Here is a 13,602-nt window from a genome sequence, read left to right as displayed (position 1 = left end):
GACCCATAGCTCAAAGGTCAAGGTCATAGTTGGAGGTCAACAACATGGCTTTTTTCCTGTCCGGTCCATAACTCTCCCATCCATGAAAGGATTTTAATATTACTTGGCACAAATGTACCTCATAATAAGACGATGTGTCTTGCACAACTTTCAGACCCCTAGCTCAAAGGTTAAGGTCACACTTAGCAGTCAAATGTTAACATGGCATGAACAGGGTCTGTTTTGTGTCCGTTCCATAACTCTATCATTCATTAAGGGATTTTAGTATCACTTGGCACAAATGTTCCCCATGATAAGACGACATGCCCAGCGCAAAACCCGGACCCCTGGCTCAAAGGTCAAGGTCACAATCGGCGGTCAAAGGTCAACAAGGCTTTTTTCCTGTCCAGTCCATAACTGCCATCCATGAAGGGATTTTAATATTACTTGGCACAAATATTCCCCATGATGAGATGACATGTCTTGCGCAAAACCCGGACCCCTAGCTCGAAGGTCAAGGTCACAATTGGTGGTCAAACAATACGTTTTTTTTCCTGACAGGTCGAGAAATCTGTCATCCATCAAGGGATTACAATATTACTTGGCATAAATGTTCCCTGTAATGAGACGATGTGTCATGCGCAAACCCAGAAACCTAGCTTAAAGGTCAGGGTCACACTTTGAGATCAAAGGTCAATAGGATTTTTTTCCTGTCCGGTCTATAACTTTGTCATGCAAGACAGGCTTTAAATATCAGTTGGCGAAAATATTTCCCTGGATGTGACAACATGTCATGCGCAAAACCAGGGCCCTAGGTTTAAGGTCAAGGTCACACCTAGAGGCCAAAGGTCAGATACAAAAATGACTTTGTCTGGAGCATTTCTTCTTCATGCATGGAGGGATTTTGATGTAACTTGGCACAAATGTTCATCACCATGAGATGGATTGTCATGCGCACTAGGTCTAGGGTCAAGGTCATACTTACAGGTCAAAGGTTAAATTTAAGAATGACTTTGTCCGGAGCATTTCTTCTTCATGCATGGAGGGATTTTGAAGTAACTTGGTACAAATGTTCACCACCATGAGGCACCCTTGTTTTTAGAATTACATCCCTTTGTTTTTACTATAAATAGATTTTATTGTTACTTTTTTATTACTGGCCGTAGGGAAAAATCGAGACCACTTTTCTGTGGTACAACATGCATGTTACATCGAATTTTTAGGTGTATTTTGACCTGGTAAAGACTTGTAATAGAATTTTTTTTTATTTATTTAGGATTTATTTTTTCCCTTTGTTATCGCTAGAAATAACGCTTATATGATACTTTTTTATAATTGGCCAAAAAATTCCATATGAAAACAACTGTAGGTTTTTATAAATGCAAATTTTAATCCAAGCTTTTTATTATAAGATATTGTATATATAGTATATTGAATATTGTTTATACATCATTGACAGATATCAGTTCATTATGTTATACTGCAGTAGAAAAAATTAGGTGCCTTTCAGTAGGGGACATTGTATTGCATGGCAATACTTCATTCTCTTGTTCCATCTGTTTTGTATCATAGCAGAAAGACATGTGGTAAGAGGAAGGTACATAAAATATATACAGTATTTAGAACATTAAAATACTGGTGAAACAACAATGGAAAACTTCTGAAATTGAAATACTGGTAAAACAACAGTGAAAAAGACTGGTATACTGGTCAAACAACACTAAAATAGTGGTGAAACAATACTGAAATACTGGTCAAACAACACTAAAATAGTGGTGAAACAATACTGAAATACAGATGATATAACACAAAAATTCTGGTGAAACGCCACTGAAATACTGGCAAAATGACACTGAAATATTGGTGAAACAAATTATACAAACATGTATTATTTTTTAAAAAGATTTTTGGCACAAATGTTTCACAGAATGAGACAACTTGTCATGCACAAAAACAAAGACCTCCAGCTCAGAGATCAAGGTCACACACAGAGGTGAAAGGCCTATGTTTTTTCTCTGCCAGGACCATAACATAGTTATAGTTTATAAAAAAAAAATGACCAAACATTTACCCAGATATTACCGCTTCCATTCACATGAAGCTGTATTGGGGGTATGCACTTTTTTGAAAAGTAGAGTCTTGTTTACTCAATAAATTTAATGTGATTAGTTTAAATGATGTTTTATGTAATAATAATTTATTCCAGGAAAGACATTGTTTCAGAATATTTTATTTCTTTAAAATTTAGTGTAGTTCTGTATTGGGCTTTTCTCAGTTTTGTGTTTAGAGCATATCATAGTGATTGCACATATAGTATCAAATATCAAAATGCTACCTCTGCTTTTATTTACAGCTTTTGTACCATGCTTTTCTTGTTTCTATGACAGTTTCAGCTAGTTTTGTCCTTCATTTCAACATGAGCTGATTGTCCATCATTAGGCATCCATAATTTGCATAAACAGCATCTGAAATACTGGTCTGACTCGCACTGAACTTGGTTTGTAGCATCATTGAAAAGTCCTCTCTCATTTTTTTTCAAATGGTTCTAAGGGCTGCTAGAGCTAAATATAGAAAAAAAACCTTTAAACAACTTTTTGTGAACTGTCTGTAGCATAATTGTAAAGTCCTCTTTCCTTTTTAGCTTGACTATTGGAAGAATAGTCTGAGCTGTTGTGCTTACCCTGGCATTGGCGTTGACGTCACATGCATTGGCTGTCTTACAGACAGCTCTCGTTTTTCTTACGGGGACGCTCAGCCCCTTTCAGGGACCATTATAGCTAAAAATGGAAAAAACCTTTAAGCAACTTCTCCTGAAGAGCTTGATGGATCTTCATAAAACTTGGTCTGTAGCATCATTATAAGGTTACTTAAAATTAGTTAAAAGGGTGCCGCTACAGCTAAATGACTTAAAAACAACTTATTTATATGAACAGTTTGATGGATTTTCATTGAACTTTGACAGTATCATGATCATAAGACTTTCTGTCAAATTTTAGGGGCCTTTAGACCTAAAAATAAAAAGAAACTACCTTTAAGCAACTTCAGCTCAGGAGCTGCTTAATTGATCTTCATCAGACTTGATCTGTAGCATCATTGTAAAGTCTTCTCTTAAATTTGATCAAACAGGGGCACTTTACCCATTTTAGGGTCAGCTAGAGTTAGAAATAGATTTACCTTTAAATGACTTCATCTCATAACTCACTTAAAACTTGGTCTGTAACATTATTATAAGGTCTTCTCTTCATAGTCCTTTAAATGGGGTCACTTTAGATAGCCTCATTTTTGGGCCACTAGAGCTAAAAATAAAAATACCTTTAAATAACTTCTTCCCATGAAACACTTGATAAATTTTCATCAAACTAATCTTATAAAGTCCAATGTTGAATGGTTTTCTCTCAGATTTGTTCAGATATGGGCACTTGACTTATTTCATTTTTTTTCTATACTAAACACCATTCATGATTCAGTGTGTCATACATATATCAAGGCCATATAGTCAATTTATGGGGACCTTAAGGCAACTATTGCCCTCTTTGTTTTAAAAAGTAATTTTAAAAAAGAGTGTTCAATGCAGTTAACATACAGAAAAAGGAATGATGTTAGATTTTAGTCAGTAACTGTTGTCTAAAATTGATACTATATTGCACATAATATGAAAAAAAAAACATAATGTTACATGATTGTACATTTGAAATAATCTTATTTGATATTGTCTTACTTGAAAAGAAGAACAAATATGCTACCAAAAGAAAGGATGTATAATAGGTGCTTTAGGAAAAAAGGGTATTTTTGAGCTTTTATATGTGAAAAGTGGTTTATGCTTGAAGTTTTATTTAATAGTTTTATATCATTTTTATTTGTGTGTTTTATTTGTTAATCTTTCACTGGTATTTTAGATTTTACACAATATAATCATGTGACCAATGGAAATTACTGTAAATATAGATTAAATTATAAATAAATGCTTTTATAGTCGTAAACATAATGTTACATTACACAGAGGTTTGAAATTTATGTGAATATTTTGACAGTGCAGCTGAATTTGCAAATATATGTTGATAACTTGATATTGATAGTATTCTATTAAATTTATATATAAAAGTACACCTGTGTGTTTTTCTATTTATCCAGACATCATCAGTCATCTTGTACAAATTCAGTTTTCTACAATTTAATGGCAGCTTTTCTCTTTAGCAACTAGCAACTGCCTACCTCATCAGGGTGACTGTGTCATACCTATGTGTGTTCATATTGTAATAAGATAACTCTGTTACTAAGTTGCAAGTTATGGTAAACATTCAACTTAGAAAGAAAATGTCAAATTGTCAAGCAAATTGTTATATGCTTTGTTATAAGAATGGTCTCTGTCTGTAACACTTTTGTGTCCGCTCCATATCTCCTGAACCCCTTGAAGGATTTTCATGAGACTTGGGTCAAATGATCACCTCATCAAGACGATGTGCAGAACCCATGAGTCAGCCTTGTTGGCTCAAGGTCAAGATCACAACTCAAGGTCAAAGGTTTGAGCCTTCCATTTTGTGTCCGCTCTATATCTCCTAAACCCCTTGAAGGAATTTTATAAAACTTGGGTCAAATGATCACCTCATCAAGGCGATGTGCAGAATTTATGAGTCAGCCATGCCGGCTCAAGGTCAAGGTCACAACTCGAGGTCAAAGGTTTTAGCCTTCCATTTCATGTCCACTCTATTATATCTCATAAACCCCTTGAAGGAATTTTATAAAAATTGGGTCACATGATCACCTCCTGTGCAGAAATTATGAGTCAGCCATGCCGGCTCAAGATCAAGGTCACATCTTAGGGTCAAAGGTTTGAGCCTTCCATATTTTGTCCACTCTATATCTCCTAAACCCCTTGAAGGATTTTCATCAAACTTTGGTCAAATGATTACCTCATCAAGAACGCATGAGTCAGCCATGTCAACTCAAGGTCAAAGGTTTGAGCTCTGTATCTCCTAAACCCCTTGAAGGATTTTCATGAAACTTTGGTCAAATGATCACCTCATCAAGACATTGTGCAGAATTCATTAGTCAGCCATGTCAGTTCAAGGTCAAAATCACAGCTAAAGGTCAAAGGTTTACCCTTTCACTATCCATAGCAGTGGCGAGGGATTTAGCTGTCTTTCAGACTGCCTTGTTATATCCTATTTTAAAGTTATATTTTTATTCGACTTGTTAAGTCAGAAAGTCAAAAAAAATCAAAAAAGACTTCTTCTTATGAACTTCTCATGAACCGCTGGATGGATCTTCATCAAACTTGATTTGTAGCATTCACCAAAATATTTCAATTTTGAACACTTAGCCCCTGCTATAGTTCAAAATAGAAATGCCTTTAAATAACATTTTCTCATGAACTGCCTGATGTGTCCTCATGAAACCTTGTCTGGAGCATCATTTTAAGGTCCTTACCAAAAATGTTTAATTGGGTGCACTTGGCCTTTTTAGAGTCAGAATTTCACCAAAGTTGGTCAGAAGCATCCTGGCATGGACTTCTATCAAGTCTATATAAATGAATCGCCTTGGTCCCTTTCTAGAGCTTAAAATAAAAATGCCTTTAAATGTCTTCTTCTCATGAACAGCTTGATCGATCTCCATCAGAAACTTGTTCACTGGTGTTGTTTGGCCCTTTCAGGGCCCACTAGAGTTAAAAACAGAAAAAAGACACTGTAAATGACTTCATTTGATGAAGGGTTGGCTGGATCTTCATCAGATTTGACCTGTAGCATCATTGTAATGTCCTTTCCCAAATTTGTTTAAATGGGGGTACTTAGAGTCCCTTTTAGGTAGAGCTAAAATAGAACTTAGGTTTGAAACCTTTAAATGACCTCTTGATGGACCTTCTTCAAACTTGGTCTGTTGTATCATTGTTATGGTTCTACTTGGTCCCTTTTATAGGACACCAGAGCTAAAATTAGAAGAAAAAAAGTTTTTATCATGAATTTTGTTCTATTAATGGTTATACATTTTAGTGTGTCACAGCAAAGCATAGGAAAAACCTTGAAATAACAGGCTTTATTTAAAAAAAAAAAAAAAAAAAAAAAAAACCTATTTAAAGAATTTTCACCAAACCTAGTTAGAAGCATATTCAGATGGTTAAGGTCCTATTCAGGTGAGCGACTTGGGCCCATTTGAGCCTCTTGTTTGTTATACTTGTATCCATTTGGCAGGTTATATGAAACGTATATTCTATACAAGACAAGTGCGTTATGGTTGCAACATGTTTAATATCACAATTGTCAAATGCATCAGGCCTTAAGTGCCCGTCTAGTTTTATTGACTATAAAATACAAGCCGGTAAGCATTTTTGTACGGTGTTCCGTTAGGCCCACATCGCGGTTTCACGCTATCGTCCTAAGGGCGAATTCGCGAAAACACGATCTATTGACGAGAAAACACGATGTGATAAAGAGAATTAAAACACGATGGGATGAAGCGAAAACACGATGCCAAAAACATCACGTTTTCGCGCCATTAATATCGTGTTTTCGCGTTTTCGACCTCCATCTCCCATCGTGTTTTCGCCTTCGCTTTTCAAGAGGCTTTAGTTTACAATTCGCATCATTTTGTCCAAACGGACGTTCATCAAACGTTATGACACGCTAACCGGCCGAAAAATAATGCGTAACGGAATGTGCATCGGTGCCCAACAGACCAATCTACTTTACCGCTGAACTTAAATATTTAACTGCTGAACTTGTAAAAACAAATATCCTGACATGATTGCTTAAACACTAACATTATCTGCACAATATTTCAAAATTGTTTAATTTAGGTCAAGTAGCGATATCAATGCAGATGCATTGCACGTTCCTGATTATCAAAACGGAAGTAAAATTAACAAGAAGTTTTCAACGGGTAATCTTTGTGAGGCCGACAAGCGTGAATCTAGAGCTGGCTGTTGAAAAAGGTATAATTATATTTCTATAGCATCCAGACGTAGACGATATCTTAACACTTAACCATGATGGCTCCGCAGCCAGAACTTCTTTCGTTCCAAGGTAAATTTCAAACACTTTTATGTCTAATTACACTCAACAAAATTCCTAATTGGTCAGTTTATATTGTATTACTATTTTGTTAATTATGCATGTATTCAAACGAAATTTCACATACCGACATTTGAATAAGTACTGCAGCTACATATTGATTTATTTTTGGAACTCACTGCCAAAGTAACCGCATTAGGCGTTTTGATTAACATTACATATTTTGCACGTGCAGGGCATGTGCACCAACATACACGTGTTCGTTTACACTTTTGGCATTACTGACGAAAGTCCTACTAGAAAAACACAGATCATGGTGAAATTGAATCAAAAGCAACGCGATCGAGCTGTCGGAATTTTGCTAGCCGGGACACATTTACGACACGTGAGTGATTATTTTTGCAATTTCAAAGGAATTTTGATATAAATTGTTTGTACCTGTTACTTTGATGGTTATTTCCATTTTTAACATTATTTCCGTTTACAAGAACCTTCAATCGTTGGTTATCTACCATCCGCGCTCTTTTGGCAAAATTTAACCCAAGGACAATTCATTGAAGTGACCGATTTTGAGTTTTGTTGAAAAATTCCGACAGCCCGGGCGCGTTGCTCTTGTGTCAATTTCACAATGATATGTGTTTTTCTAGTAGGACTTTCGTCAGTAATGCCAAAAATGTTCACTAACAAGTGCATATTGGTGCGCATGCCCTGCACGTATAAATTATGCAATATTGGTCAAAACGCCTAATGCGGTTACGCTTGACGTGAGTCGGCCAAAAATAAATCAATAATTATCTGCAGAACCTATTCAAATGACGGTATGTGAAATTTCTTGTAAATACATGCATTATTAACAAAATAGTAATACAATATAAACTGACCAATTAGGAATTTTGTTAAGTGTATTACGACACAGATATTAGACATCAATCAATCCTATGAACATAGGAAGTACAATTTAAAATCAATCTTTTTTTTCAGACTAACATCGCTATAAAGAGATGGGTTTGGAAGATACATGCCTCACGTGTTTTGGCTGTTTCATACTAGGGTTCATACTGAGTCCATTGATCCTTCAGGGTGCTGGTATGTTCGGTTCAAGTTGGATCCCTGGTGAGAATTGCAACACAATCGACCCAAAACTTTACTGCTGTGACCAAGGAACCAGTTATTATGGTTACAATACTAGCAGAAACATGTGCGAGTCGCCTTTCGGTTTGTCAGGTAAGCAGCAGCACGTGCGAGTCGCATTTCAGGTTGTCAAGTAAGCAGCAGGTGCGAGTCGCATTTCGGCTTGTCAGACAAGCAGCAGCAAGTGCGAGTCGCATTTTGGCTTGTCAGGTAAGTAGCAGCAAGGCGAGTTGCATTTCGGCTTGTCAGGTAAGTAGCACGTGCGAGTCGCATTTTGGCTTGTCAGACAAGCAGCAGCAAGTGCGAGTCGCATTTTGGCTTGTCAGGTAAGTAGCAGCAAGGCGAGTCGCATTTCGGCTTGTCAGGTAAGTAGCAGCAAGGCGAGCTGCATTTCGGCTTGTCAGGTAAGCAGCACGTGCGAGTCGCATTTCGGCTTGTCAGTAAGCAGCAGCACGTGCGAGTCGCATTTCGGATTGTCAACCAAGTAGCAGCACGTGCGGGTCGCATTTCGGTTTGTCAGGTAATAATAATTTAATGTAAGGCAACTCGCACATGCTGCTGCCACACGGGCTGTCTTATTTACAAAGCTTGCAACGATTTAGCACCTTCTATATCTCTGAAATTTACCTTGCAGCAATGAATACTATTTACAATGTGCAAACGATTAGCACCTTCATATACTCTGAGTCGCATTTCGGTTTGTCAGGTAAGCAGCATTACGTGCGAGTCGCATTTCAGCTTGTCGGGTAAGCAGCAGCACGTGCGAGTCGCATTTCGGCTGGTTCGGCTTGCCGGGTAAGCAGCTGCACGTGCGAGTCGCATTTCGGCTTGTCGGGTAAGCAGCAGCAAGTGCGAGTCGCATTTCGGCTTGTCAGGTAAGTAGCAGCAAGGCGAGTCGCATTTCGGCTTGTCAGGTAAGTAGCAGCAATGCGGGTCGCATTTCAGCTTGTCAGGTAAGTAGCAGCAATGCGGGTCGCATTTCGGCTTGTCTGGTAAGCAGCACGTGCGAGTCCCATTTCGGTTTATCAGGTAAGCAGGAGCAAGCGCGGGTTGCAATTCGGCTTGTCTGGTAATCAGAAAACAAGATTTGTTAAGAGCACGTGCGAGTCCCAGCTCTTTCTTTCCCAGATGATTTTAGAACAGACTATACTGTCAGTTTTGTGACATGTCATAATTGTATTGAGATGTAAAAAACTTTTATTTTGACAGTGCAGTGCTATTCTGTACCAAATCGGTTGAACTTAATAAAACGAACGTTCTGATACATGTATTTAAAAACGTATTTTTTTTTTAAAAAAATAAAAGATTTAGACGGCACAGCCTATAGCCTACAATCTGGAGCCTTTTCGATCATGATGTTACCTATTGTATTTGGATGTTTTGAGATGTGGTGTAGCAAAGATGGAGATGATGACATTGGGTGCTGTGGTATCCTTGGTGGATTTTGTTTCTTGTTATACCCGATTGCAGGTAATAGTCCCTGGTTGTGGGTGATGTACATTGCTTGCATGTGAACGACATTGTTTTCTTTTATACCGGTCAGGATTTTCCTGCGTTTTTGCTAGAAAAAGGCGTGAAAGTTGACTCACTTGTTGTTGCGTACAGTAATCAAGTAGTACTTTAAAGAAAAGCATTCGTTTCATTTTATTTCATTTAATATTTGAAGACATACGGTATGCAAGAAAAAGAATCTGTCACTGGTTGTAGATGTGGATCCCTGGTAACTCGGACGGAGCCTCTTACCATCTAAGCAGCGCATTCAACCAGTGAAAGATTGTTTTATTGTAGATGAAGAATATTGTTTATAAGCAGGCGTCGGTGACAGTACTTAATGAATATTGCTTCAGTGGAACAAAAACAGAGACTCGGTTTAATTGATATAATACAACTTAGAAAGTTTATACCGTATTAAACATCCTTCATCGGTCAACTATATTTCAAAATAGCCTAGCAAATGCTTAAAACATGGCGAAAAACATGTCCATACCCAAATTTAAGTTGAGTCGAAGAAGTAGAAAATACATACTATAGTACTATAGTATTTATTTGTATACCTCTTTGGTTAAGCGCAGCTTCTGTGGGTATACTGAATCGTAGTTATTTACTATATCTATGCCAAAAGCAGACCTCATTCTTCCGTTCATGTCATAATCCTTGTTTCAAGAACGCCTCATTATAATTGTTCTAATACTTTGAAATATTAAGTGCTATACTAATAATTCGCTACGAGAAAGAAGTGTATTTACTTTTTCCAGGTTTGCTTAGTTTCATTGGTTGTATGGTGGTTGCTGGGAAATTCTCCGGTTCAAGTTTCGGAACATCGTTTTACTTGTGTTTGTCGTCTGGTCTGTATGTACTTGCAATAACCGCTGCTCTTACCTTTTACATCTGTTACAAGCGGCGAAACAAGGTAAAAAGACAGGCCAGCCACACCACGGAGTTGCAGCCGTACCCATCCGCCGGTGCGGCCGCCCCATACGACAACGGTCCTCCAGCTGGCATTCAGATGCAAGCCATCAACATCGAGCAAAGGGAGGTTGTACATAATCCGGAAACTGGCGGATTCCTTGTGTTTATGAGGAGTATAAACGTCTTTCATTTAGTCACGCACAGCAGCTAGTCTACATACACATGTGCATTCTATAGGAAGATCACGAGATAATAAGACTAAGTATGAACACATGCAATATAATTATTACGTTGATTACGCTTCCTGCTTAACTGCATTTCAGCATCGAACGCTGCAACAATATAACATTACTGCAGACTTTTGAGAATTAATTTGCCATATAATCAGAATTCACCTTCGCGCAGAACTTGATCAGTTTTAACATGATCAGCTTATCAATACTTTTAAACAGCTGAACAATATACAATTCAGGAAACCATAATTTTTGTAAGCGAAATCATTCCAATGCAGTCGAATGTCATTCCGATTTGAGGTCACAAAGACTACTTTATTATTGATAAATATATATTCAATAAATTTATGTTTACTATGAAGCGCCTGTGCTAGCTAAGTCTACGTGCTACTTGTATACCCGTAGGTAAACACTGCATACGTTCGACGTAATAAACTTCGCAGTGTTACTATAAGTTACTTAGCAGGTGTTAATTAAGTATCGTACTTAAGCAGTGTTACTATAAGTGTACTTACGTGGGTGTTATAAAAGTCTAACTTACCAGGTGTTACTATATCGTACATTACGAGTGTTACTAAAGTCTTAACTTACGCAGGTGTTAAATAAGTCTACTAGCAGGTGTTACTTAAGCTCTTACTTTACGCAGGTGTTACTATAAGTCGTACTTCCCGCCGGTGTACAAAGTCTTAACTTACGCATGTTACATAAGTCGTACTCCAGTGTTAACTATAAGTCTTCTTCGTAGAGTGTTTCATAAAGAGTCTTTAACGCAGTGTTACTATAAGTCTTACACTAGGTGTTACATAGCGTACTACCAGGTGTTACTATAAGTCTACTTACGCAAGGTTACTATAAGTCTTAATACGCAGTGTTAAAAGTCTTAATTACGCAGGTGTTCTAAATCTACTACTAGGTGTTCTAAATTCTTACTTACGTATGTGTTTAGTCGTAATAAGATATTGTATCTCACTTTATTTTATTTTATTATAATCCAATTTTTAATGAGTAGTAAGTCAAGGTAGAGTTAGTTGTCGTACGTAGGTTAGTAAAACGTACTAGATATTATGCCGTACGTACGATTTAGCATGTCGAATTAGTTAAGTATTCGTAGCTCACTTAAGCTTTGCTACAAATCGAGCTGGCACCAGAACACTAACTTCCATTGTTTACCATTTTAGCTTTCCTAAAATGCGGAAAAAGTGGCGTTCTGTTTTTACATATCTGTCACAAACTGTATAGGCTTTGACCAGCTGTGTATAGAAACCTTCACAGAACATATATAGGCTCACGGCATGCATTGCCCTTTGTTTTTCCAACTAAATTTGACTCGTCATTGTTACGCTTTTGTTCTTATTGATTTTCTTGTATTTTTTATACAACTGAAAAGTATATTTCCGATTTACCTTTAATTACGGACAAGAACTTCACATGAAACACGAATGTACAGCCGTCAAAACGGATGTTTATATAAATGTCATCTTCATTGTATATATAGAGTAGATTATATCGTTTGTAACATTCCAAGCATAAAACTGGGTTTTATATATGGTTCCATATTATGTATCACTTTGTGCTCTTCTGTAATTTATAAGAACTTGTAAATTCGAGTATCAAATAACCAATGGCACCAGACCAGAAAGGAAAAAAAAACACTTCTGTTTTACCCTATCCCTATGTATGCTAGAAGAACCATGGTCATGAACGGGAAAATGCACTTCTTGTTTGTTTGTTTGGGTAGGATTTAACGCCGTTTTTCAGCAGTATTTCAGTTTTGTAACGGCGGGCAGTTAACCTAGGTACCAGTGTTCTTGGATTCTGCACCAGTACAAACCTTTTCTCCGCAAGAAACTGCCAACTTCCCAACATGATTCAGAGGTGGAGGACGAATGATTTCAGACGCAATATATTTCATCAATTCGTCATGGAGAACATACGCCTCGCCCAGGTCTCGAACTCACGACCCCGAGATCCGTAAGATCTGCGCTCTCCCTACTGAGCTAAGCGGGCGGGCTAGGGAAAATGTACAAACCCATTTCAATCGCGTATTTACCCGCTAAAACGCTTAGTTCGGTAAATGGGTAATTATATACAAATTGTGTACCAGTCACATTGTCTCAATATTTCATATCGCAGAGACACTTCGCATATTTTATATGCTTTCCAAAACAAATGGATGAACTTGAAATAACACACACAAAACGACTTTATCTGTATATTAACTAACATGTATTTGTTTATCATATTTTTGATAAATACTATATATAATGCAGCAAACAGCTACTTGGTCAATACAAATGTTATAGGTTATGCATGTATCTTAATCAATAGTATATATAATATATGTTTCTCATACACGAAAACAAACATGTAGTTAATGTGCAGATGCGGCACTTTCAATATTTTCCCAATCTGTAGAAACATCCTGACAGAACGATTCAGATCGGTAATTAAAAACTTGCCAGTAGATACTATAGATACTGATAAGCATGTTGTAAAAAATATAAGATATCAAGAAAAAAATAGATGTGGCACTGAAAAAATAATAAATGTGGCATCGTGAGTTAAGTGAGAAAGACACAAAATGGAATACATAGAACATAATTATACGAAAGTGCAAACCGGTAGGAATGAAGAAAATATACAATTGGCAAATATGATTTTAAGCTCAACTTTTTGAAATGTTTCAAATAATATAGATCTCGTCAGCGTCGTCGTCCGTGTCCGCCTCACAAAAGGTTAAAATTTTGCATGTAAGCAGGTGACCCTTTTAACTAATAATTTCAGGTAGAAGTTTTTCATGAAAGAAAGTTTTTCAGAAACGACTATGCTAAATGCACCTAGACTTC

General features: G+C 37.1%; 1 protein-coding gene across 2 annotated transcripts; it reads left to right on the top strand.

Annotated features, from left to right (window-relative positions):
- Positions 1–6,747: 6,747 nt before the first annotated feature.
- LOC123524496 (uncharacterized) lies at positions 6,748–10,999 on the top strand. Of its 2 annotated transcripts, none has more exons than XM_045302746.2 (4): positions 6,748–6,904; positions 7,965–8,207; positions 9,420–9,584; positions 10,370–10,999. In XM_045302746.2, exons 2-4 carry the CDS (start codon positions 7,985–7,987, stop codon positions 10,732–10,734), a joined length of 753 nt encoding a protein of 250 aa, XP_045158681.2. In that variant the 5' UTR covers positions 6,748–6,904; positions 7,965–7,984; the 3' UTR covers positions 10,735–10,999. The 2 variants fall into 2 exon arrangements, with proteins under 2 accessions (XP_045158681.2, XP_045158682.2); XM_045302747.2 differs by having other exon boundaries at positions 6,856–6,995.
- Positions 11,000–13,602: the final 2,603 nt, after the last annotated feature.

Source organism: Mercenaria mercenaria, chromosome 3, assembly GCF_021730395.1.
Source record: "Mercenaria mercenaria strain notata chromosome 3, MADL_Memer_1, whole genome shotgun sequence".
In the NCBI taxonomy this organism is placed as follows: domain Eukaryota; kingdom Metazoa; phylum Mollusca; class Bivalvia; order Venerida; family Veneridae; genus Mercenaria; species Mercenaria mercenaria.
Note: the sequence above shows the minus strand (reverse complement) of the source record. Positions and strands in the feature narration are given on the sequence as shown.

Coding starts and splice junctions, on each gene's coding strand:
- LOC123524496 (XM_045302746.2), top strand. CDS start 7,985: ATGGGTTTGGAAGATACATGCCTCACGTGTTTTGGCTGTTTCATACTA. Junction 8,208..9,419: donor GTCGCCTTTCGGTTTGTCAG/GTAAGCAGCAGC, acceptor AAAAAATAAAAG/ATTTAGACGGCACAGCCTAT. Junction 9,585..10,369: donor CTTGTTATACCCGATTGCAG/GTAATAGTCCCT, acceptor TACTTTTTCCAG/GTTTGCTTAGTTTCATTGGT.